Source organism: Phocoena sinus, chromosome 19 (assembly GCF_008692025.1).
Source record: "Phocoena sinus isolate mPhoSin1 chromosome 19, mPhoSin1.pri, whole genome shotgun sequence".
In the NCBI taxonomy this organism is placed as follows: domain Eukaryota; kingdom Metazoa; phylum Chordata; class Mammalia; order Artiodactyla; family Phocoenidae; genus Phocoena; species Phocoena sinus.
Window position 1 is genome coordinate 5,654,493 of NC_045781.1, and position 24,132 is coordinate 5,678,624.

General features: G+C 55.6%; 2 protein-coding genes across 6 annotated transcripts; both read left to right on the plus strand.

The window, feature by feature from the left end:
* The first annotated feature begins 298 nt into the window (after positions 1 to 298).
* On the plus strand, positions 299 to 12,143 carry ETFB (electron transfer flavoprotein subunit beta). Of its 3 annotated transcripts, XM_032612906.1 has the most exons (7): positions 327 to 430; positions 5,191 to 5,415; positions 7,489 to 7,647; positions 7,797 to 7,958; positions 8,684 to 8,746; positions 10,699 to 10,857; positions 11,930 to 12,143. In XM_032612906.1, the coding sequence occupies exons 3-7, from the start codon at positions 7,543 to 7,545 to the stop codon at positions 12,098 to 12,100; spliced, it is 660 nt and encodes a 219-aa protein (XP_032468797.1). In that variant the 5' UTR covers positions 327 to 430; positions 5,191 to 5,415; positions 7,489 to 7,542; the 3' UTR covers positions 12,101 to 12,143. The 3 variants fall into 3 exon arrangements, with proteins under 3 accessions (XP_032468796.1, XP_032468795.1, XP_032468797.1); XM_032612905.1 differs by lacking the exon at positions 5,191 to 5,415 and having other exon boundaries at positions 299 to 430; positions 7,800 to 7,958; XM_032612904.1 differs by lacking the exon at positions 5,191 to 5,415 and having other exon boundaries at positions 312 to 430.
* A 1,293-nt stretch (positions 12,144 to 13,436) lies between these two features.
* On the plus strand, positions 13,437 to 23,769 carry VSIG10L (V-set and immunoglobulin domain containing 10 like). 3 transcript variants are annotated; one of them, XM_032612641.1, is made up of 10 exons: positions 13,437 to 15,038; positions 15,120 to 15,950; positions 16,290 to 16,583; positions 16,742 to 17,026; positions 18,066 to 18,320; positions 18,742 to 19,020; positions 19,437 to 19,730; positions 22,217 to 22,330; positions 22,556 to 22,716; positions 23,208 to 23,769. In XM_032612641.1, exons 1-10 carry the CDS (start codon positions 14,945 to 14,947, stop codon positions 23,277 to 23,279), a joined length of 2,679 nt encoding a protein of 892 aa, XP_032468532.1. In that variant the 5' UTR covers positions 13,437 to 14,944; the 3' UTR covers positions 23,280 to 23,769. The 3 variants fall into 3 exon arrangements, with proteins under 3 accessions (XP_032468532.1, XP_032468530.1, XP_032468531.1); XM_032612639.1 differs by having other exon boundaries at positions 13,437 to 15,950; XM_032612640.1 differs by having other exon boundaries at positions 13,437 to 15,950; positions 22,556 to 22,710.
* Positions 23,770 to 24,132: the final 363 nt, after the last annotated feature.

Consider the following 24,132-nt stretch of genomic DNA (forward strand, 5'->3'; position numbering starts at 1 on the left):
AGAGGGCTAATCCTAGGGCACTGGGAAAAGCTTAGGACTACTTGTTGAAACTCCTGCCTGGCAGCGCTTCCCTCCCCCGCAAGACCTTTCCCCTAGTTCTCGGCCACGCCCCCTTCACAAAGCAGTTTTTCCCTTCCCCTCCGGGTTCCGCCTCCCTCCCCAGGATCCTCTCCCCATTGGCCCGCATCCGCTTGCCGCACCGCCCTCCCCTCAGGCCTCCTGATTGGTCCTCTGTCGGGGCGGGGAGGCGGGCACCGCAGCGGTTGACTGGCTGGTGGCGCGGGGCGCCGGCGCAGAAAAGGACAGGGGGCGGGGCGTCCGGACCGTGAGGCCGAGGGTGAGGACGGACCCGGCGGGTCGCCGCGGAGGGAAGATGGCGGAGCTGCGCGCGCTTGTGGCTGTCAAGAGGGTCATCGACTTCGCCGTGAAGGTGACCGGGCCCCCCTCTCCCTCCTCCCTGAGCCCCGCGGCCGTATACTTCCGGGGTCAAGAGCGCACACTGTATGAGGGTCTTCTGGTACCTCTGATGCTCTGCAGCTCTTCCCTCAAACGTCAAAGTCACACCTGAGGGCAAAGGTCAAGAACCGAGAGGTTCTGACGCCCGATCCCTCTTCATTCAAACCCAGCCCTTCTGGGTCATGACCCCGTTCCCCTTCCACCAGTTCTGTACTCACTCTCTTGAGAATTGTGTGCAGGGCGAGTTACCTTCTCTTTTTCTTACCTGCTGGAGGAGCCGTGGTTCCTGTTTAACACACGCAGAAACTGAGGCGCAGAGGGGTCACTCAGCTGGGAAGGGGCACAGCCGGGATTCCTATCCAGGTCCCTCTGACTCCTCATCCCAGCTGGTGCTTTGCACACAATCCAGGCTTTCGCCCACTCGGCTGCATCGCACGCTCAGTTGACCGTCCAGCACAGAAAAAGTGCTGTCGTGGAGGTCCTGTGGGAGCCCAGAAGCTATCACAGCCCCAGGGCAAGTGAGGAGACGCTGGGAAGGGAGGAGTGTGTTTGCTAGAGATGAAAACCAGTCTGACAAGTTGGTGGTATAGCTTACCACCTCCACGAGAGGGGTGGAGGGCCTGACTAGTCTCCAGACAGAAGATGGTCCAGACAGAGGTAAATCAGACACAGTCCCTCAAGCCACTTTGTCTCAGTAGTTGGCCTAAACCAGACTGAAGGCAGTGACTGTCCATCCATGTATGTCCCCACCCCGCAATGCCCATCAGACTAGGAGTCCACCTCTGTGTCCCCAGCATTGCCCAGTACAGGGCCTGGAGGCCTGACCCTAGCATGAAAACTTAAGCATCATTAACAACTCACATTTAGTGGGTCCTTACTAGGCGCTAGGCAGCGTTCTGGGTCCTTGATGGAGATGAACCTATTCAGTCCTTTCAATACCATCTAGATTTTTTTTTTTTTTTTTTTTTGTCATGCTGTGTGCCTTGTGGGATCTTAGTTCCCCAACTGGAGATTGAATCCTGGCCACGGCAGTGAAAGTGCAGAGTCTTAACCACTGGACCGCCAGGGAATTCCCCTGTTTAGATATTGTTAATCCTGTTGGACAGGTGAGGACACGCCTGTGGAGGTTCTGTTGGCTGCCGGATCACCTGGCTAGGCAGCTCTAGCCGCAGTCAGGTCAAAATGCAACCAAGTCCTGCTCTCACTCAACAGCCACTTGGCCTAGTGACAGCTCTGGCAGTGTGTGGCAGGGGTGTTGCTTGTTTGGGGGACAGGCTCGTCTTGGGGTCCTGGGACCCGATTCTTCTGGTTTCCTTCCCACTCTGACTGTCCCTTTGGGCTCCCATTGCCTTCCTCTGCCGCAGCCCTGGGCCCTGGCCTGAGATGTCTGGGGTCATATCTGTCTCGCCCGCCAGACAGGCTCACATTTGACTCAGCTCTGGGTCCCAGCATTGCGCCGCCCAGGACCTGGCCCGTGGGTGCTTCTGGTGTTTGTGCCAAATGGGGAAGTGTGAACTCATCCTGACATGAGTTCCTGTCCTTTTTCGCAGTGTTGGCAGGGCCTGCCCCTCCCACGGTGCCCCAGGGCATCTCCCTGGATGTGTGGGAAACAAGTGATTCAAACAACAAGTGATTCAAACGCTGCTAACTACCTAATCACCAACCAGGCACCACCGCAGCCCTCCTTCCCTCGTCTCCCACAGACTGTCGTTTCTCAGCCCCGTCCCCCATGCCCTCTCCATCTCTCTGCCCTGCTCCCTCTTCTGCAACAGTTCAGGCTTCATCTTCTTCTACCTGAACCCTCACTGCTGTGTCCTCCTGTTTCCCCAGTCTCTCCCCTCCAGTCCGTCCCCTCCCAGCCTGCGTGGGGGGGGCTTCCTGCCCCCAGGGCTGACCATGGCCCCTCCGCTCATCCTGCCACTCCCAGCACCCTGAGGACAAAGTCCCAGCCCCTCCGCCACGTGCTTGAGCCCCTTCGTGGTCCAGCCCTGGCCCCCTGGCCCTCCATCACCCCTTTGTGCCTCCCAGCTGCTCATACTTTCCTGACAAACCCGGCTGCTGCTTGCCTTGGGCTTTTGCCCCTGCTGTGCCTTCTGCCTGGGTGCCCTTCCAGCTCCCCCCTCCCCCCTCTGCTTCTCATCCCTCCTTTGTCCCGCCTAACTCTGATCCCACTGATTGTAATAGGGTGTAGGGATTATCTGACATCGCCACATACAGGAAGCCGCCCCCCCCCCCACCTCATCCCCTCAGGCTACCCTGATGTGTCCTTGGGCGCTCCTGCAGCCCCCTGGGCTTGCATCTCAGCCCTTCCCACGCTGGATTGAGATCCTCTGTTTGCCCAGTTGTCACCCCCTGCCCCCAGACTGGCCGCTCCTTTCGGGAGGGGGTGGTGGTGGTGTGCAAGGTCTGACCCAACTCTGTGTTCCCAGCATTGCTTCCTCACTCCCTTCCAGACTTTCCTCAGAAGTCACCTTGTCGGGCTTCCCTGGTGGCGCAGTGGTTGAGAGTCCGCCTGCCGATGCAGGGGACACGGGTTCGTGCCCCGGTCCGGGAGGATCCCACATGCCGCGGAGCGGCTGGGCCCGTGAGCCATGGCCGCTGAGCCTGCGCGTCCGGAGCCTATGCTCCACAACGGGAGGGGCCACAACAGTGAGAGGCCCGCGTACCGCAAAAAAAAAAAAAAAAAAAACACGTCACCTTGTCTTTGAGGCCTTCCATGGTCACCTGCTTGGCCTCTCTGTGCCTGAGTTGACCCATCTAGCAAATGAGGATGGCGGTGGCAGTAACCCACCTCCTGGGCTGTCCGGACGGTTAAATGAGTGAACACCTATAAAGCCCTTGGAGGTTGCCTGCCTCCTGTTTCTGGCTCTTTCTTCTTTCGTTTTTTCTTTTGGCAGCGCCGTGTGGCACGCGGCCAGCCAGGGGTTGAAGCCATGCTCCTCCATCCTCCAGCAGTAGAAGCACGGAGTCGGAACCACCGGACCACCAGGGAAGTCCCCTCTGACTGTTTCTGTTGAGAGTTCATTTGTTACACCTTTAGAGAGAAAGCCTGGAAGCTTCACTGAATCATCTCCCTCAATTTATAAAACATCGTTATTAAAAAAAAAAAAAAAAAAGGATCATCACTGATTTTTCAGGCCAACCATGGTTTCCCGACTTACGTAATTTAACTAAACAGTGTTTTCGAAGCTTGAAATCAACTCAGGCTTCAAAGGTCTTCCCCGGAGAAGGTGAGCTGGCACGGGCCCCTGGTGCTGGAGAGCTCGCAACCCTTCCTCCTTGGGGGTCAGGAGTCTGGGGCTGAGAGTCCTGCCAGGGCCGGAGCAGGCTTGAGGCCCTCTCTTGGGCCCCCTGGCTTCCCAGTGAGGCCTTATACTGATGGGCTGCTTTCCTATTTATAAAGGGGAAACTCCTATCTTGGATTTTATTTTTTTCTCATGGAAGACAGGGCTTTGGCCTGTTAGTTTCCATGCTGTTTAGGAAGTGTTTGATGAACGGACAGGTGCAGGTTTTAATGCATTACTCTTGTGAGCAAATTCTCATTCATTCACCCGACAAACATTTCCAGTGCATCCACCACATGCCAGGCACCGCTCTAGACCTTGGGGATACGGTCATGACCAAAATACCCGTAAATCCCTGTCCTCATGGAGTTGACGTTCTGCTGGGGGGAAGACAGCTAGTCAGTACAGCATATGTCATATGGCAGGCATGCTCCAGAAAGAAACAGAGGAAGGGGGCGGGGAGAGTTAGGAGGGATGCAGTTTGAGGAAGATGACCAGGGAAGGAGGTGAGGGATGGAGCCAGGGGCGTGTCTGGGAAATTCTGGGGAAATCCTGGGTGACATGCCCAGCCCAGGTTCTAGTGAAAAAAAAAAACGTGGACTCAGTGCATGGTGTTTGCTCCATGGGTTTTTCTGTAAAGTGCATTTATTAAGTTCTGGGGTTTGAGCCTTACTGTTGGTGCTAAGGTGACTTTTTCAAAATGAAGTAACAGTGATAGGAAGTGGGAGTTGTCCTTTTCCTTGTTCTCTTCCTCCTTTTAATGTTACCGGTCCCTGAGGTGCAGCCAGACTGGGGGACCCCTGCCTGAATCCCACATTCCCATCTCAGTTCTGTCCCGTGGATGGGAGGAACAACCACATCCTTCAGCCCCAGAGAAACAGGTGCAGGGAAATAGTCGCAGAGAGAGAGTCCCAGCTGTCGGCCCAGGAGAAGAAAGAGGTGAGGTCCTGAGCCAGATTAGGCAGGCTCCCAAGCTAGGCTTCTCTGACAGTCTCTCTCTCAGGCTAGAGCCTAGTTCAGCGTCCTCCCCCGCTGTACTGATGTACCCACCAGAAACCCGAGAGTCCTGCTACACTCTTCCCTCTCCTGCCCCCAGCACCCTGTCAGTTTCACCTCCACAGACCTCTCCAGTCCATCCACTTCCACATGTGGATGGATTGTCCGAGCCACTGTCATCTCTTATTTCGGTGACCAACAGCTGCCCAGCTGTCTCCCCACTTCCGCTCTTGCCATTTTTCCAGTTTTCCACACCGAGATACAGAACGACCTTGTACAAACTTAAGTTGGATCCACTCACCTCTTTACCTTTCCTTGTTGTTCTTTGGATCAAGACCCAGCTCCCCGGCATGGCCTGCTGGGCCCTGCGCAGTTGAATTCGTGTCCTATTGCTGCTGTAGCTAGTTACCATAAACTTGGTGGCTCACAGCAACACAGATTTATTCTCTTACAGTTCTGGAGGTCAGAAGTCTGAAATGAGTCTACTGGGCTAAGATCAAGGTGTCAGCAGAGCTGCATGGCTTCCAGAGGCTCAAGAAGAGAATCCGTTTCCTGGCCTTCTCCAGCTTCTGGAGGCCACCTGCGTCCCTTGGCTTGTGGCCCCTTCTTATGTCTTCGATCAGCAGTCTAGCGTTTGCTCTCTTGGACCCTGACGCTCTCTCACCTCCCTCTTTCACTTGTAAGGACCCTTGTGATTACTTTGGGCCCACCTGGATAATCCAGGATAATCTCCCTCTCTCAAATCCTAAACTTAAATCACTTCTGCAAAGTCCCTTTTGCCATGTAGGTGACAGTCACAGGTTCCAGGGATTAGGATATGGGCAGCCTGAGGATCTGTTATTGTGCCTGTCACCCCGGTTCAGCCCCTGCCAGCTTCGCTGACAGCACACTGTGTTCCCCTGGCCACACCAGCCTCTTGGGACTCCTCAAACCTCAGGGCTTTTGCACATGCTCCTCCCACACCCCCAGCACATTCCCTCACACTTCACCTACTGGATGCCAGTTACTCTTTCAGGTTCAGCTCAAGTGCCACTGCCTCAGGGAAGCCTTCCCTGATAGCCTCCAACATCAGACTGGGTCGGGCTCCGATCGTGCTATCTCACAGCTCCTGGACCCCCCTTCAGGAATTGTCAGGTGGTACAGAGGGGACTTGAGTGCTTGGGGCGCAGAGCGCTGCTGACTGGCCGTGTGACTTTGGGACAGGTACTTCTATTCGGAGCGTCAGTTTCCTCGTCTGCCCACTGGGACAGCGACAGCTCCTCTTTCACGGGGCTGTTGCCAGGATTGATGAGTTAGGATGTGATTGCTTAGAACAGGGCTCCTGCGAGATGCTCCTGCAGTGGCCAATACTGTCATCCCTGTTTGCTACCAAGAGGATTGTGGGGGGAACAGTGGCCCCCTGGGCTATGAAGTTCCTCATCCGTGGAACCTGTGACTGTTACCTTCTTTGGAGATAGAGTCTTTGCAGATGTGATTAAGGATTTTTTTTTTTTTTTTGGCTGCACCATGTGAGTTGTGGGATCTTAGTTCCCCAACCAGGGACCAAACCCAGGGCCCTGGCAGTGGAAGCATGGAGTCCTAACCACTGGACCGCCAGGGAAGTCCCGACTGAGTTAAGGATCTTGAGATGAGGAGGTTCTCCTCGATTCCCCAGGTGGGCCCTAAATGCCATCTCAAGAGTCCTTATAAGAGAGGAGTCGAGTTTCGTCTCACACACACACACACACACACACACACACACACACACACAGAGAGAAGGCTGCACGGAGATGGAGCACAGAGCTGAGGGTGAAGTGATGCCACCCCAAGCCAAGGAATGCTGGCAGCCCCTCCAAGTTGAAGAAGCCGAGGAATAGATTCTCCCCTCAAGCCTCCCGAGGGACCGCAGCCTTGCCGACACCTTGATTTCACAGCAAAACCTATTTTGGCCTTCTGGCCTCCAGAACTGTGAGACGGTAAGCCACCAAGTGTGTGGGCATTTGTCACAGCAGCCTCGGGAGACTAACAGAAGCAGTAGTTAGTTGTTCCTGCCATGCCCCGCTGTGCCAGACCAGGAGCTCCCGGGCCAGCAGACCTGTCTGCCTCGCACACGGTGGTGCCTAGGAATCCAGCGCAGGGCCAATGTTCAGTGAAGACTCACCGTGTGAGGGAAGGAATAGACGAGGTTTGCTTGCCCTTGACCTTAGCCTGTTTGGCAGAGAGAGGTTTTCCATGCTAGTGTTTTTCAGACTCGATCTTAACCATGTGTCGGTCAGGAAAACCACGTGGCAGGCTGGCATTTTAAAAAAAAGAACAGAAAATGTCAGGGTATGGTGTATAATGGAAGGGTTAGAATCGATCACCGAACCTTACATTGCCTTGGTATTTACGTTAATGTATAAACGTGTGTTGTGCATTTATAATACACTTGGGGGATATTGTAACATGTACCCCTTGCAGTGGGTTATGGTAAAGAAAAATTTGAGAAACACTCAGGCCCAAGGAGCAGCCACAGAGTAGGACGAGCATGGCAGACGTCCCTGGCGCTCAGCGAATGTCTCAGTGAGAAGGTGACCTCCACCCATCTGTGAATTCTAACCCTCTCTGTCCCTGGAGCTGTGGGACCCTGGACAAGGCCCTGCCCCTTTCCAGGTCCCTGTGGTCCCCGTCCAGCCTGCGCGAGGCTTGGTGTCTCAGCCACCGCCCCCCTCCCGACCCCCGCCTTCTCGCCCGCTTCCCCCTGACCCTGCCACCTCCCCTCCTGGCTGAGCAGATACGGGTGAAGTCCGATGGGACGGGTGTGGTCACGGATGGCGTGAAGCACTCCATGAACCCCTTCTGCGAGATCGCCGTGGAGGAGGCCGTACGGCTCAAGGAGAAGAAGCTGGTGAAGGAAGTCATTGCCGTCAGCTGCGGGCCTACCCAGTGCCAGGTGCTCGGGGGCCTGGGGAGGGGCTGAGACCCCAAGTCCCGGGTCTGAGGGAGGAGGGACTGGGGCCTGCACTCCTGGGTCTGAGGGAGGAGGGCTGGAGACTGGTCCCCCTAGGGCTAGAAGCCAAGTCAAGCCCCTCCTCTGCTCAGCAGGAGACCATCCGCACCGCTCTGGCCATGGGTGCAGACCGAGGCATCCACGTGGAGGTGCCGGCTGCAGAGGTGGATCGCCTGGGTCCCCTGCAGGTGGCCCGGGTCCTGGCCAAGCTGGCAGAGAAGGAGAAGGTGGACCTGGTGCTGCTGGGCAAGCAGGTAGGTGACAGAATCGTGACTCAAACCGGCTGAAGCCAAAAAGCAAGCTCATTAGGTTATGTAACAAGCTTCAGGCACAGCTTGGTCCAGTCCCACGTGCTCTACGCCCCTCTCCTCTGTCTCGGCTTCACTCTGTGTATCTCCAGGCTCACATCCCACCAGCCTAACAGACCCAAGAGAAAATAAGAATCTCTTTCCCAAGGGCTCCAGCAAAGCTTCTAGAGCGGGCACTTCATTGGTCCAGCTGGAGTCATGTGCCCATCCCTGAACCAATCACTGGGGTCAGGGATATAAAGCGTTCTCATTGGCCCAGGTGCCATTCATCTAGTTCCCTAGTGTGACTGGCATAGGGTTTGGCTAGAGGGAGGCCTCTGGATTATTTAGACAGCGGGCAAAGATTTGGCCTCTGGGATGCCAGGTGCCCTCATGTACTCCTGGACGAGTGACTGCCTATCTCGGGGCCCAAGTGAGGGCATGGGATCATTCTAGACCAGGAGTTAGCCAACTGTGGTCCATAGCCACTGATTTTATAAATAAAGTTTCATTGAAATGCTACTGCGTTTGTTTACATAGACACTTATTGTCTGCGGCTGTGACAGAGACCTTATGATATTTACTACCTGGCCCATTAGAGAAAACATTTGCCAGCCTGCGTTCTAGAGAAAGGACCAAATGGTACGTGAGAAGCTCAATCAGTGTACAGTCTTCTCTCTTTCCCCACTCAGGCCATCGATGACGATTGTAACCAGACAGGGCAGATGACAGCCGGATTTCTGGACTGGCCACAGGTGAGGCCGGAGTGGGGAGCATCTGCTGAAGGCCAGGCCTGGGGGCTCAGAACACAGCCACCCCTGTCCTTGCCCTTCTGGAGGGAGGCAGGTGTAAAGCAGGATGGCTACTCCAGTGGGCAGGAAGGAGGGGCGCACAGCCAGGACGCCAGGCCACGTCTGGGCCTTCACATGCCGCTTCCCCAGCCTGCTGCTCCTCAACCACACCACTCATCCCTGCCTCAGGGCCTTTGCACTGACTGTTCCCTCAGTCTGGAACAGGGTTCTCTCAGATCTCCTCAGGGCTTTTCACTCCCCACCAGGTCTCTCCTCAGATATCACCTCTTCGGAGAGGCCTGCCTTGCCCACTGTCTACGAAAGTACTCACGCCCCCTCCCCAACCCCACATTTCCCATTCCAGTCCGATAGAAATGCAAGCGACATGGGTCATTTAAAGCTTTTCACAGTTACATTAAAAAAGTAAAAAAGGCCCAATTCATTTTAATCCTATATTATTTCACATAATAGATCGATAATATTATTTCAACATGTCATCAATAGAAAAAACATTGAGCTGGGAATTCCCCGGCGGTCCGGTGGTTAAGACTCTGCTTTCACTACCAAGGGCCCAGGTTCAATCCTGGTTGGGGAACTAAGATCCCACAAGCCGTGTGGTGTGGCCGAAAAAGAAAAAATGAAAAAAAAATATTGAGTTATTTTACATTCTTTTGACTTTTGGTACGAGGTCGTCGAGAACCAGTGTGTATTTTATATTTACAGCACATCTCAATTCACATCCTCAATTTCCATAAGAAATACTTAGATTCCTAATACTCATTGTTGAAAAAGTAGATTCACGCATCCAACTTGTTCCAAACAGACTTAAACGTTTTCCAATAACTGCATCAAGTATGCTTTTTTTAAAAACAGCTCTATTGAGATAAAACTGACCTGTACGATAAACTGTACACGTGTAACGTGTACAGTTAGGTAAGCTTTGACACGTGTTACACACCCATGAAACCATCACCACAATCATGATAATGGATCTTGCTTATTGGTTTTAAAATGTAAATTAATGAAATCAAATGAAAAATTCCATCCCTCCCTCGATGGAACTAACCACATTTCACATGCTCAGAAGCTACATGTGGCCAGTGGCCACTGTGTATTTACTTGGTTACCGGTGGTCTTCATTGCAGGATAAATGCCCCCAAAAGCTGGGTCCTTGTCGGTTGTGTTCATGGTGCATCCCCAGAGCTGGGCTCATGGGACATTCCAACTAAGACCTGAAAGATTTGTCCAGTGAATAAGTGAACGGAAAGAACAGGTTGGTTAGACAGAGGGTGTAGGTCACGTCAGGAAATGGTGGTTCAGGACCGAAGGGCAGAGGAGCCTTGGGCCAGAGAATGGGTGCTGAGGGGGCCCCAGAGGATGTTTCGAGGATCAGGGTACACAGAAGGCTCTGTTGTTGGCTCAGCAGAGGGACCTCAAAGGGAGCTCTTGGGGACAGAAAGGTGGGGAAGTGAGTCCATGACATGGAGCCTGGAACCAGGCTGGACACATTTTTGAGCCTCTCTCTGCCTCAGTTTTCCTCATCTGTAAAATGGGGTTAATAGCACTTACCTCATAGAGTTCCTGTGAGGATCTGATGACTTAATACAGTCACTTAGAACAGTGCCCCAAACCCCATACATGTTCATTATCATTAAGGAAGGGTGATCCAACGGGCAGGTTCGGGACATTAGGACCTACACCCTGGGTCCCAGGAAAGACCCTCCCCTGGATTTTTGAGTTCCCTTCTTGTGGCTTCCTCCTGTTTTTAAGCTTGATGTCTGTAGGTCACCTTGCGGGACTCCCACTTCTGTTCTCATTCATTGGCCCATCCGTGTGCTGTGCACTTAGCAGTGGCCTGCTCTGTGCCTGCACTGGGTTAACCTCACCTGTGCTCCCCCAACGCTGTCCCTCCCCAGGGCACATTTGCCTCCCAGGTGACGATGGAAGGGGACAAGGTGAAAGTGGAGCGGGAGATCGATGGGGGCCTGGAGACCCTGCGCCTGAAGCTGCCTGCCGTGGTGACCGCTGACTTGCGGCTCAACGAGCCCCGCTATGCCACGTTGCCCAACATCATGGTGAGTGCTTGGCAGATGGGCCACTGGGGGCCTGGGGACGGGTGAGTGCTGCGGGCCCAGTGCCTCCCTGGTGGTCACGTGGGAGGAGAGAGGACCCAAGGGACGTCTCCTCCGCAGGAAGGGGTCACCCGGTCACTAACGGAGCGGGTTCACTGAATCATTTCTGCCAATAGCGAGAGTTCGAGGTTGCGGGGCAGTGGCTCTTTTGGCGAACAGGGAGGGTTTGCTGGTCACCTCAGCCAACAGAAAGGCTTCACTGGACTCTAGGAAGGGTCCCCGTGTCATTCCAACCAATGGGAAAAGTTCACTGTGTACTCTTAGCCAAATAAGGAGGATTCATTAAGTCATCTTGGTTTTGTCAGGGAAGGTTCCCCCGGTAATCATTACCAACAGGAAGGCATCATTTAGGCCGTCATGGCTAACAGGAAGAGTTCACTGTTCGTCATGGCTCTAGAATGGGTTCATTGGGTCATCTCAGCCAATAGGAAGAGTTCAATGTATCATCTCAGGCAATACGGAGGGTTTAGTGTGTCGTCTCAGCCAATAGCGTTTAATGTGTCATCTCAGCCAATAGGGTGAGTTCAGTGTGTCATCTCAACTGGCAGGGGGCGTTCAGTATCTCATTCCATCCAACAAGGAGGGTTCATTGAGTCGTCTCAGCCAGTAGGAAGGTTTCAGTGTGTCATCCTAGGCAATAGGGAGGGTTCAATGAGTCATCATCTCAGCCAACAGGGAGAGTACGATTGGTCATCTTGGCCAAAAGTCTATTGAGTTATTATTGCCAGAAGAATGACTTTGCCAGTCCGTTCCAGCCAGTGAAGGACTTCCCACGGCGGTTGACTAAAGGTGGGCTCCCGCGATAGGAGGGCTCCCCAGGGCATCCCAGCCAGCAGGAATTGTCCACACCAGGTGTGGCCCTGTAAGAGGTCACGTGTGCCCTGGCCAGCGGGCAGGTCCAGAAGTGTTCAGCCAATGGGAGTGGTTCTGCAGACGTGGCACCCATGGAAGGGGGCTGCAGGAGTGTGGGCAGGGGCTTGGGCAGCCCTGTGAACCGTGAGCCTCCCATGTGCAGAAAGCCAAGAAGAAGAAGATCGAAGTGATCAAGGCTGGGGACCTGGGCGTGGACCTGACCTCCAAGCTCTCCGTGATTAGCGTGGAAGACCCGCCCCAGCGCACAGCCGGTGTCAAGGTGGAGACCACAGAGGACCTGGTGGCCAAGCTGAAGGAGATTGGGCGCATTTGAGCCCTTTCCCTGAAACCCGGCAATAAAACCATGACTCTTGCGGCGTCTGTCTTTGTTAACTCATTCCCCAGAAACCCATTCTTTGATTCATTCAACAAACATTTACTTAAGTCTCCTGTGTGCCAGGTCCTGTGCTGGGTGACGCTGGGGAGCCAGGGGAATCACATCCGGCCCCTGCCTGTGAGGAGCTTCCATGGCGAAGGGGGCACAGACAATGGTGCCAGGCCCTTGTCGAGACTTGGGACGCAAGAGGGAATGAGGCCGGAAGGTCTGGTCCTGGCTGGGGAGACAGACAAGCAGCAGGCAGTCAGAACCTAGTGCGGGGATGAAGAGCGGTGGCCTGGAGCCAGCCATAGTGATTCTAGACCCTTACCCTCACACTTAGCAGCTGTGAGATCTCGAGTGAGCTACTTCCTGTCTCTGATCTTCAGTTTCCTCATGTGGGCGATCGAAATAGTAAGAGCTTGGTGTAGTGGTTGGGGGCCTGGGGTCTAGAGCCCAAGGCCCTGGGTTCAGCTCCCAGCCTGGCCAGTCGCTGGCTCTGAGAGGACCTGTGGCAGGTTCCTATTCTCTGAGCTTGGGTTTCTTCCTCCATCAGGTGGAGTTAGTAATAATACCCGTTTTCTGGTTGTCTGTCATGGCATGACAGACCTCTCCACAACTTGGTGGCTTAAACCAAAAATCCTTTTGCTTGTAAATCTGAAATTTGGGCAGGGCTTGGCGAGGACAGCTTGCCTCAGTAGCATCAGTCTGGGTGGCTCAAATGGCGTGTCCAGGATGCCTCAGTCATGTGCCTGGCAAGCTGGCTGGGGATGTTGACTTGAGCTGGCTGCTGGCCAGGGACCATGATTCCTCTCCACTGGGATGATTGAGCTTCCTCACATCATGGCAGCTGGGTCCCAGCGGGAGTATTCTATAATGTGGGAAGTGGAGTATGCCAGTCTCTCAAGGCCTAGATGCAGAGACTAGCACAGGGCCACTTGTGCTGTACTCTCTTGGTCTGACAGTCACAGAGCCTACCTAGATCCAAGGGAGGGGGAGATAGATCCTATTTCTTAGTAGGAGGAGGGTTGAATTTGTAACCTTTTTTTTGGGGGGAGCACAGGCTCCGGACGCGCAGGCTCAGCGGCCATGGCTCACGGGCCCAGCCGCTCCGCGGCATGTGGGATATTCCCGGACCGGGGCACGAACCTGTGTCCCCTGCACCGGCAGGCGGACTCTCAACCACTGCGCCACCAGGGAAACCCTGTAACCATTTTAAAGCTACAAAACCTACCCCATGGTTTTTTTTTTTTTTTTTTTAAAATATCTATTTATTTATTTGGCTGCGCCAGGTCTTAGTTGTGGCACACGGGATCTAGTTCCCTGACCAGGGATCGAACCTGGGCCCCCCTGCACTGGGGGCGTGGAGTCAACCACGGGACCACCAGGGAAGTCCTCCCATGGGGTTTTGAAGGGTAATTAATGTAGCGTCTTCACAAGCATATCTGACATGCAGAAAATGCTTACTCTGTATTTTAACCATTATTAGCATGGGGTGGTAGGGAAAGCTTTCAGGAGGAGTGAGGAGCCTGACCATTGTGGACCAAGCTCTTCCCTCTGGCTGTGCAACCTCCAGCAGGTCCCATGATGTCTCTGAGCCTAGTATCCTTGTTTGTAAACACCCAGCTCAGAGCATTTGGAAGTGTTCAGCCTAATGCCCGGGAAGAATTTCGCACAGTTCCTGGACCACAGCAAATGGGTAATTATTATTTTGGTTCTTGATAAGGTGAGACTTGAAGGACAAATTGTGGTTAAGCCAGGTTGGAGGGGGTGGGGGAGTGAGCCAGAGCTTTCAGGCAAAGGAAACTGTCCTGGCCAAGGCTGGGAGGGGAGAGATGGCCTAAGAATGGCAGGGTGTTCAAAGAGGAAGTGCTGGAGGGGGAAAGGAGTGGGTGGGTCTAGGCCATGCAGGGCCTGGAAGTTCTGATGAGGAACTTGGTTGTCTTCCAAGGTCAGGTGCTGGGGAGCCACAGGAGGGCTGTGAGGGATGAGGGGGCCACTCTGGGGGTAGAAAGACTCAAGGACCATCAGGGGGGCCACGGACTGGAGGGAGGAGGCTAGGCAAGCGGACAGAGGAAGTCAAGGCCTGTGCTGGGGTCTGGCTGGTAGAAGGAAAGGGAGCAGAGAGATTCAGGGGGCAGGAGGGGTGGGATCCAGAGACTGACAGCAGTGAGGGGAAGGAACAAGGGAGGAAGGCTCCCAGCATCCCTCTAGATGGCGGAGCCACACTGGAGATGGAGAATGCGGGAGGGTGGGGTTGGAGGGAAAACTCTACGTTTAGTGGGACATGGGGCATGTTAAGACCTGGGGGTTGAGGAGACACAGTTCTGGCTCTCAGGAGAGAGAACTGGGTGGAAGATAACCACTTGAGACTCGGCCCTGAGGGCAACAGGGGACCATGGAGAGCAGAGGGGGAGCAGGGTCAGACATGGGTATTTGAAGATGTAGGCAGGACAGAGTGGACCAGACGCCAGGAGGCTGGGGGCGGGGTGCTCTCTCAAAGGGCACCTGACCCTCCTCCAGGAAGTCTTCCTGACTTCACCTCCCCACCCGCCTCCACAAGTCTGTTACTAAGTTTCCAGCTGGGACTCCAGTCTCACCGTCTGCCCCCAGGGTGTGGGGAGTGCAGGGTTTACGCTGGGCCTCCCCTCAGACGGGACTAGCTGATGAGGACAAGTGGGGTGGGGTGGGTGTCTCAGCCATATTATCTGGGTGGGGGATCCTGGCACCTCCCACTGGATCTGACTCCCTTCCCCGCCCAGGAAGCTATCCATCCTGTTGGACTCGTCTAGCCCGGGAGGAATGGGTACAGGCCCTGGGTCTTGCCCCGGTTTCCTCACGGGTGCAGCTGGCACCATGGGCACCTCACGGGCTCTGCTGCTCTTCCTGCTGCTGGGTAAGCCCCCCACCCAGACCCTTGCCCACCATTTCCCTTTTCTGCAGCCCAGCAACTCCCTCCCTTCCTTTTCCTCTGCAGCCTCGGGAGTAAGGGTCCTCGCCCTCAAAGCCTCTTCAGGAATTCAGAGAACCAATCTCTCCTTGGACTCAGAAAGATCTTCCCAGGGCCCGGGTTTGAAAGTTCCCTCCATCAAACCCCCCAGCTGGAAATTTCCAGATCAGTCTCCAGATTCAAAAGCTGATATCCCTCATTCTGAAGGGTCTCCCGAGGTGCTGAATTTGAAGGACGTGCCCAGGTCCTTCCGGTCCAGTGTTTCTGCTGAGGGCAAAAAGCCGAACCTGGACCCCTCCTCTGGAATCCCTGGTTCCAAAGTAGTTCCTCATGCCTCGGGTTCTCAAGTTCCTGCCCCAAACCCGAAGCCTTCCTCCTCTGTTAAGACCCCAGCTTCCAACAGGCAAGTCCCCAATACGAACGTCTCTGTGGAGACCCCAGTTTCAAAATTCTCCCCTGAGGATGAGGATCTTAAATTCTCTGCCCAGAGCCTGGATTCCAAAGTTCCCTCAGAGGCCCCCTCGGGGCCAACCTTATCCCCGCAAGTGGGGGGCCCTCTTGCGGTGCTGGTGGGGACCACAATCCAGCTCCCTCTGCTTCCAGTTCCTGGCCTTGGTCCCCCTTCCCCTCTGGTGGTTTGGCGCCAAGGTTCCAAGGTGCTGGCAGCAGGGGGCCTGGGGCCAGGGGCCCCTCTGATCAGCCTGGACCCCACGTACAAAGGCCGCCTACGATTTAACCAGACCCAAGGGAGTCTGGAACTGTCCTCTGCCCAGCTAGAGGATGCTGGGGTCTACACAGCCGAGGTCATCCGGGCCGGGATCTCCCGGCAGATACGGGAGTTCATTGTGCGTGTATATGGTAAGTGGGCCCTGAGGTCCAGAGTGCTGGCTGCAGGGGTTGCTGTGGGCAGATGACTGCTGTTCTGAGGATGTGTTTCCCGTCCCAGAGGAAGGGGTTCCTAGACAGGGGAGAGAGGACTTCTGGGCTGGAGGGAGGGAGAAGAGGAGCTGGGGGTCAAGACAGGTGCTTGAGGGAAATTGGACCTGGGGACCAAAACTCGGGCTAAGAGGAGGGCTAAGAGGGGGCCTCGGCTGGGGCGAAGTCCTGGGTGTAAGAGGTGGAGGGGGCTGGGGCTCCCTGGTCCTAAGGGACGAGGGGGCTGAGAACCGAGTCCCGAGTCCGTTCCCCCTCTCCCAGAGCCCGTGTCCAAGGTGTCGGTGAAGCCTGAGGCCCCGGAGACCGAGGAGGGGGCGGCGGAGCTCCGGCTGCGCTGTGTGGGGTGGAGGCCGGGTCGCGGGGAGCTGAGCTGGACCCGGGACGGACGCGTCCTGGAGGCAGCGGACCCTGCGGGAGTGGAGCCACCCCGGATCCGCGTAGAGGGCGACCAGCTGCTCATCGCGCGCCCTACGCGCAGCGACCACGCCCGGTACACCTGCCGCGTCCACAGTCCCTTCGGCCACGCGGAGGCCGCGACCAACGTCAGTGTTTTCTGTGAGTGCGGCGGTGCCTCCGGTCGGGGACAGGGATCTGAGGGCTCAGGCTCCTGGAGTCCCTGGGGAGGAGAGGGCTGGAGGTCCAGTCTCCGGAAATCCTGGCGGAGTCCCAGTTGACCCCGACTCTCGCGGTTCCGACCCCCTTCCTCCGCCTAGACGGCCCGGATCTGCCGGTCATCACTGTCTCCTCCGACCGCGACGCCGACCCCGCCATCTTTGTCACCTTGGGCAGCAACGTGACCCTGCACTGCACCGCCGCCTCGCGGCCACCGGCCGACATCACATGGAGCCTGGCCGACCCGGCCGAGGCCGCGGTGCCCGCCGGCCCGCGCCTCCTTCTGCCCTCGGTCCGGACCGGCCACGGCGGCGACTATGCCTGTCTCGCTGCGAACCCGCGCACCGGCCACCGCCGCCGCTCGCTGCTCAGACTCCTTGTGGCGGGTGAGAGCGGCGGGGTGGATGGAGGGGCGGGGTCAGCCAGGAAAGGCGGAGATGCCCGGGAGAAGGGGCGGAACCAGCAAGGGGCTAGGATACCCGGGGGGGGCATGGGCGGGGGGAAAGAGCGTGGTGGGGCGCGACCGGCAGGGAGGGGCGGAGATCCCAGTAGAAGGAACGGCGGGGGGGGGGGGGGGGGGGGGATGCACAAGAGAAGGGGAGGAGCCAGGGTGGCCAGGAGAGGGGGCAGGGCCAGCACTGAGAGGGCGGAGCTTCCTGGGGATGAAAGAGTAGTCAAGGAAAGGGACTAAGTTGCTTGGGCCAGTAAGTGGGATCAGCAAGAGAAAGAAGTTACCTGGGAAAGGGGGCAGGGTCACGAGAGAAAGGGGTGGAATCATTCTAGAAAGGAGCAGAGTCGTCTTAGAAAGGGGGCAGGGCCCACTAGGAATGGCAGGGATGTCCAGAAAAGGGGAGGGTTCAGTAGGAAGAGGCGACTCGTGGAGTAAGCAAAGAGGGGGGCCAGGGCTTCCCTGGTGGCGCAGTGGTTGAGAGTCCGCCTGCCGATGCGGGGGACACGGGTTCGTGCCCCGGTCCGGGAAGATCCCACATGCCGCGGAGCGGCTGGGCCCGTGAGCCATGGCCGCTGAGCCTGCGCGTCCGGAGCCTGTGCTCCGCAACGGGAGGGGCCACAACAGTGAGAGGCCCGCGTACCGCAAAAAAAAAAAAAAAAAGAGGGGGGCCAAAGTAACCTGGTAGAAGGGGTGGAGCTAGAAAAAAGGTCGGGGTTACGTTTGGAAGGACAGGGATCAGTGTAGGAGGATGAAGTTTCCTTCGGAAAGGGGGGCAGTCAGTGGGGCTGCGACTACCCACTTAGCCCAGGGGTTGCCGGGGAAAGGGAGCGGGGTCTGCAAGAGAAGGGGGCGGGGTCAGTGCCTACAGGGCGGGGCCAGGTGAAGAAGGGGTGGAGTGAACGCGCGAGAGGCGGGGCTAGAGGGGAGCTGGGAGAGAGCTGACTGACCCCTTGAGCTCTCCCTCCCCTCCACAGATCTGCCGCCCGGGTCCCCACAGTGCTCAGTCGAAGGGGGTCCTGGGGATCGCGTCCTCCTCTTCCGCTGCTCGTGGCCCGGCGGGGTCCCTGCCGCCTCCCTGCAGTTCCAGGGTCTCCCCAAAGGCGTCCAGGCGGGACCGGTGTCCTCGGTGCTCCTGGAGGCTGTCCCCGCCCACCCCCGGCTCAGCGGCGTCCCCGTCACCTGCCTTGCTCGCCACCTGATGACCACGCGCACCTGCAGTGTCACCCCGGGTGAGAGCTTCTTTCCTGTTTCCCGAGGAGGAGGGGCTATTTCTTTGCTCCATTAGAACTTGAGAAGAGGGGACCTCCAACTACAGGAAGAGAGATTTCCTCTATCTTTAACCCTACAGAAGGCCGGAGGTTTTCCCTATACCTAAAGCAGGGGCGGGGCCAACATTTCTTTCCTGGATGGAGAGGGCTGACACTTTCCCACGTGTCCAGAGCAATACATGGTTGAGAATAATATGAGTTTCCCAGGCCAGGACCTGGCCTGTCTCTCGTACCTCCTAAGTCCTTGTTAAGGAAATCAGATGCATGAATGAGGGAGGGAGTGAAAGGGCAGATCTTCCTCTTTTGGCTAAGGTGCCCTGTTAGATTCATCAAAGGGCACAGGACTTGTTCTCTTTCTTGACTGGGTTTGTTCCACCCACAGAGGCCCCTCGAGAGGTGCTGTTGCATCCGGTGGTCGAGGAGACACAGTCAGGGAAGGTGGAGGTGGCGCTGCAGGTCTCTGGCTGTGGCCCCCCTTCTCGAGCATCTTGGGCCCGGGAAGGGCGGCCCCTGGCCTCCAGAGGCCACGGGCGACTGCTGCTCAGCCAGGATAGGCAGAGGCTCCTGATCGGCAACTTCAGCCTGAACTGGGACTTGGGAAATTACTCCGTGCTGTGCAGTGGGGCGCTGGGTGCTGGGACCGACAGGATCACCCTCACCGGTGAGCCCCATCCTTTCCCGGAACCCAGGTCCTCCAGCCCTCTCTTCTCTCAAACCCAGGAGACTGGGATTCCAGCCTGTTCCTCCCTCAGACCAAGGAGTCCAGGCCCTCAGTTCCCTCCTCCCTCAGACACAGAAATCTTGGTCCCCGGCCTCTGCCGACCGCAGACCCTAGAACTCCCACCCCCAGATCCCTGACCCGTCAGGGAATCCTGGACCCCAGTCACTTTTTCCATGAAACCCTCAGACCCAAGAGTTTGGGCCCCCAGTCCCTTTCTTTCTTAGACCCAGGAGTTGGGGTCTCCAGACCCTCTGCGCCTGGGACCTAGGAGTCCAGGCCCGTGGCCCCCTTTCCTCTCCCTGCTAGGACCCATGAATCCAACCCCCACCTTGATTCCACCCCCGCCCCCTCCCCAGGACCTTCTATCTCCTCATGGAGGCTGCAGAGAACCCGGGATGCAGCAGTGCTGACTTGGGATGTGGAGCGAGGGGCCCTGATTAGCAGTTTCCAGATCCAGGCCCAGGAGAGCCCTGACTTGAGCAGAGTCGCCACGTCCAAGGCCTGGACCTCCCTGCTCACCCTCGGACCTCGGGATCGCTCAGCTGTGGTGCCCCTCCTTCCTCAGAAGCCCCAGGTCTGGGTCTTTCGTATCCTGCCCACTCTGGGGCTCCAGCCAGGGACCCCATCCGAAAGCCGGGTCTACCGTGCCGGTGAGTTGGAGCCGCTGGGCTTCGTCCTGGGCTGAGAAGCCCTTCTCGTGGGCTTCCTCCTGTCAGTCTGTTTTGTTGGATCTTCCTTCTTTCTCTGTGTTAGTTTCCTGGGGTTGCTGTAATAAGGTACCATGAACTGTGTGGCTGGAAACAACAGAAGTGTATTCTCTCCTAACTCTGGAGGCCAGGAGTCTGAAATCAGGGTGTCTGCAGGGCCATGCTTTCTCCAAGGCTCTGCGTAGACTTCTTGCTTGCCTCCTTCTAGCTTCTGATGGTGACGGTCAATCCTTGGCACCACTCCAGTCTCTGCCCTCAGCTTCCCAGAGCCTCCTCCTCCCTGTGTGTGCCTCTGTCTTCTTTTTTTTTTAAATATAAATTTATTTATTTATTTGTTTTTATTTTTGGCTGCATTGGGTCTTCATTGCGGTGCACGGGCTTCTCGTTGCGGTGGCTTCTCTTGTTGCGGAGCACGGGCTCTAGGCGCGTGGGCTTCGGTAGTTGTGGCGCGCAGGTTTAGCTGCTCCGCGGCATGTGGGATCTTCCTGGCCCAGGGCTTGAACCCGTGTCCCCTGCATTGGCAGGCAGATTCTTAACCACTGTGCCACCAGGGAAGCCCCACCTCTGTCTTCTTGTAAGGACGCAAGTCATATCAGATTAGGGCCCACGCTCATGATCTCATCTCGACTTGATTGGTTGAATTGTGTCTCCCCCCCAAAGATACTGTAGTCCCCGTTTATCCTCGGTTTTGATTTCTGAGGTTTCAGTTACCGGGGGTCAACCGTGGTCTGAAAATATTACATGGAAAATTTCAGAAACAGGCGATTCGTTAAGTTTTAAATTGCGTGCCTGAGAAGCGTGATGAAATCTCACGCTGGCCCCCTCCATCCCACCTGGGATGTGAATCACACCTTTGTCCGGAGTATTCTGCCTGTTTGAAACTGTCTCAGTTATCAGCTCAACTGTCATGCTATGTCAGTGCTTTCGTTCAGGTAACCCTTATTTTAGTAATGGTCCCAAAGCTCAAGAGTAGTGATGCTGGAAAAAGCATAGAATACGTAGGATTTTGTACTATCCGTGGTTTCAGGCGTCCACTGAGGGTCTTGGAATGTATCCCCTGAAGATAAGGGCAGGGGGAACTACTGCATACTGACGTCCTGACCCTCAGTACCCGTGAACGTGACCTTCTTTGGAAAAGAAGTCTCTGCATATTATCTTCATTACATCTGCAAAGACTCTATTTCCAAAGAAGGTCACGTTCACAGGTACGGAGGGTTAGGATATCACTGTATCTTTTTTGGGGAGACACAGTTCAACCAGCAACGCTCCCCAACTTCTAAGTATTGGATGTGTCAGCCCTCAGCCCTCTTCTCCACCTATATTCCTCCCCAGTGTGGCCTGTCCACTCTCATCACCTTATATATCATTAATACTCAGATGACTCTCAAATGTCTGATCTCCAGCCCAGACCTCTGAACTCCAGACTTGAAAAGCCACCTCCCTGCTCGACATCTTCACTTTGGATGTCCAGCTGGCATTTCAGACTTTACATGTCCAAAATAGATCTCTCGAGGTTTTTTTTCTCCCAAACTACACCCTGCCCCCCACCCCCCACCAACTCTCCAGTCTTCCCATCCTGGGACAGGGCACCACCCACGTGCTGACATCACCTCCAACATCCCAAATACCAGCAGGGTCCCATCACTTCCTTCTGAAATGCTTTCCCAATCCACCCACTTCTTTCCATCACACTCCGGTCAGACACCACCATCCTCTCTTACCTGGACTGCAGCAGCCATTTACCTGGTCTCTATATGCCCCCTCTTGCCCTCTTACAATCCATTCTCCAGGTAGAAGCCGGAAGTTACGCAAATCCGATCACGTTGTTGCCGCCTTGCTGAAAAGCCTTTCGTGCCTGGGCTCTGGCCCCTGTTAATCCCTCTAACTTCATCCTTGACCTCTTCCACCTTCATTCTGTGTCCTCCACCCACAGTTTTCATTGAACGCAGAAAACTCTTTCCTACCTCTGAGCCTTTGCATGTTCTGTTCGCCCTGCCTGGAACACCCTTCCCCCTGTTTAGCATGCCCGGCTCCTTACTCCCCAGGTCTCTGCTCAAATGTTCCTCAAGGACCTTCCTTCACCCACTTTTCTAAATGTCACCTCCCCTTCCGTTATTTCTATCGTAGCCCGTTTATTTTTTCTTCTGAGCACGATCTGAAATTATGTTATTTATTTGCACATGCGTTTCTGATTTCCCTCCTAAAATTAACCCTCACGATAGCAGGTATCTTGGTTTGCTCACCAATGGATCTTCACCACCTGGCAGAATGCCAGGCACACCACATTCACTAAGGAAATGTTAAATGAATTGAAAGTGCTGGGGTCCCAGATTCCTGGGTTCTGACGGGGGGTTGAGGCAGGGGGCTCAGGAAACAGGTCCAGATTTGGCCCCTGCTCTCCTTATCCTCCTTCACTTGGTCTCTTCCAGGCCCCATCCTGGGCCCCGGGGCCATCGCTGGCATCGTCCTGGGCTCCCTACTGGGCCTGGGACTCCTGGCAGCACTTCTCATCCTGGGCATCTGCTATCTGTGCCACTTTCAAGGTGAGTGAGTGACCGAGTGGTAGGTTCCCTACAAAGAGTCCCATTGGTTCAGCATCTGAACCAATCAGCAGCAGTTACCTCATCCAACCTGCCTTCCTACCTCCATGTCAGCCAATCAGAGTAAGGCTCCACCTCTCAGCCCAGTTCCCCTCGCCATTGACTGCGTGGGGGGTGTCAGAGCAGCCAGTCAACTGTTTCTATTTCTCTTCCTCCTCCCTTTCCCAGGAGAGACTCTTAACAGAAAGAAGCATACGCCCAGGTTGACCCCTGTATTCACCGTACCGGAAAATAAGATGCAGAGCGTGACCCCAGAGCGGACCCCACAGCCTCTGCCCCTCGAAGTTCCTCTGGAGGACCCTAGCCCAACCAGGGCCCACCCAGCGAGTGTGGGTGCCCCAGTGTCCTGGAATGGGGGTGGAACTTTTTGTGTTTTAGTCAGGCAAAAGAGATGGTTTGAGTTCTCTTCCTCCAGCTTTTCTTATTGGTTTACAAAATTGGTAGATTTTCCCTGTCTTTTTTTTTTTTTTTAATATATAAAAGTTGGACAGGACTTCCCATCCAATTTTTATACATATTAAAAGAAGTGCGAAATTCCAACTCCCCCTCCCAAATGAAGGAAAACGCCTTCATTCTTTTCCATAAAAATTGGCAAAACTTCCATTTTCTCTCCGAAGTGGGATAGAACGTCTTCTTCCCCATAAAATTTGGGTTGTTGCATGTCTTATCTCTCCCAAGGGTGGCTAGCCATTTCTTCCTCCTCGCAAACGGAGGGAACTCAGCTAATTTTGGAATGGTGCGAGCTAGCTCTAGAAAAGGGTGTTATGTCACATCCGGGGTAACCCCTGAAGTTGTCCCCCTTCCCTCCCTTCTCTTCCAGGCCTCTGGTCCGAGGACAGTCAACTCTCCACGTGGGGACCCCAAGATTGCTCGGGCAGCCACGCAGGTGTGACCAGGACTAGTGGCCTGCTCTGCGCGGGACTTTTGGGGCGAGACTTCCTGTTTTACCCCAGCAGCCGTAGGGGACCTCCTGTCCTGTTGTGACTGAAGGTTGGACCCGTAAAGTGGGACTTCCTGTCTCCCTCTCTCAGCGCAGAAGACTCGCCTTGTATTTGTGCTGCTAAGGAGGTGGGACTCCTGGGCTGGGAGAGACTCCTGCTGACCTAACAGTGCGGCTTGTACAACCTACGAGCAGTCGAGGACCTGTGGCCGACTGGCAGGGCTTGCTGTGCTGCCCCGAGCTGGAGAGGGCGGCCTGCCTCCATTCTCTAGAAAGGTCTTCCTATGTCAACGTTTGCCTGCTTCAGGCCACGCTCCATCCAGCTCCCGGGGTCTTCATCTTCGATCAGATCGCGTTCCTCTTCTCTTTAAGCCCTTCTATGGCTGCCCGTTGCCCTTCAGATATTGTCCAAACTCCTCATCATGACCTTCAAAGTCTTGTGGTTTGGCCTCTGTCAGCCTCTCTGACCTTCCCTTCCAGAAGTTTCACCCCTGCTTCTCTCCACCGTACTTAAGTTTGCCTCCAGGCCTTTGCACCCGGAGCGTACTGCACCTGGAGCAACACTCTTTGCTCTATGTCATTCATTTTTTTTGCGGTACGCGGGCCTCTCACCGCTGTGGCCTCTCCCGTTGCGGAGCACAGCCTCACGCACAGGCTCGGCGGCCATGGCTCACGGGCCCAGCCGCTCTGCGGCACGTGGGATCTTCCCGGACCGGGGCACGAACCCGTGTCCCCTGCATCGGCAGGCGGCCTCTCAACCACTGCGCCACGAGGGAAGCCCTATGTCATTCATTTTTCAAGTGTA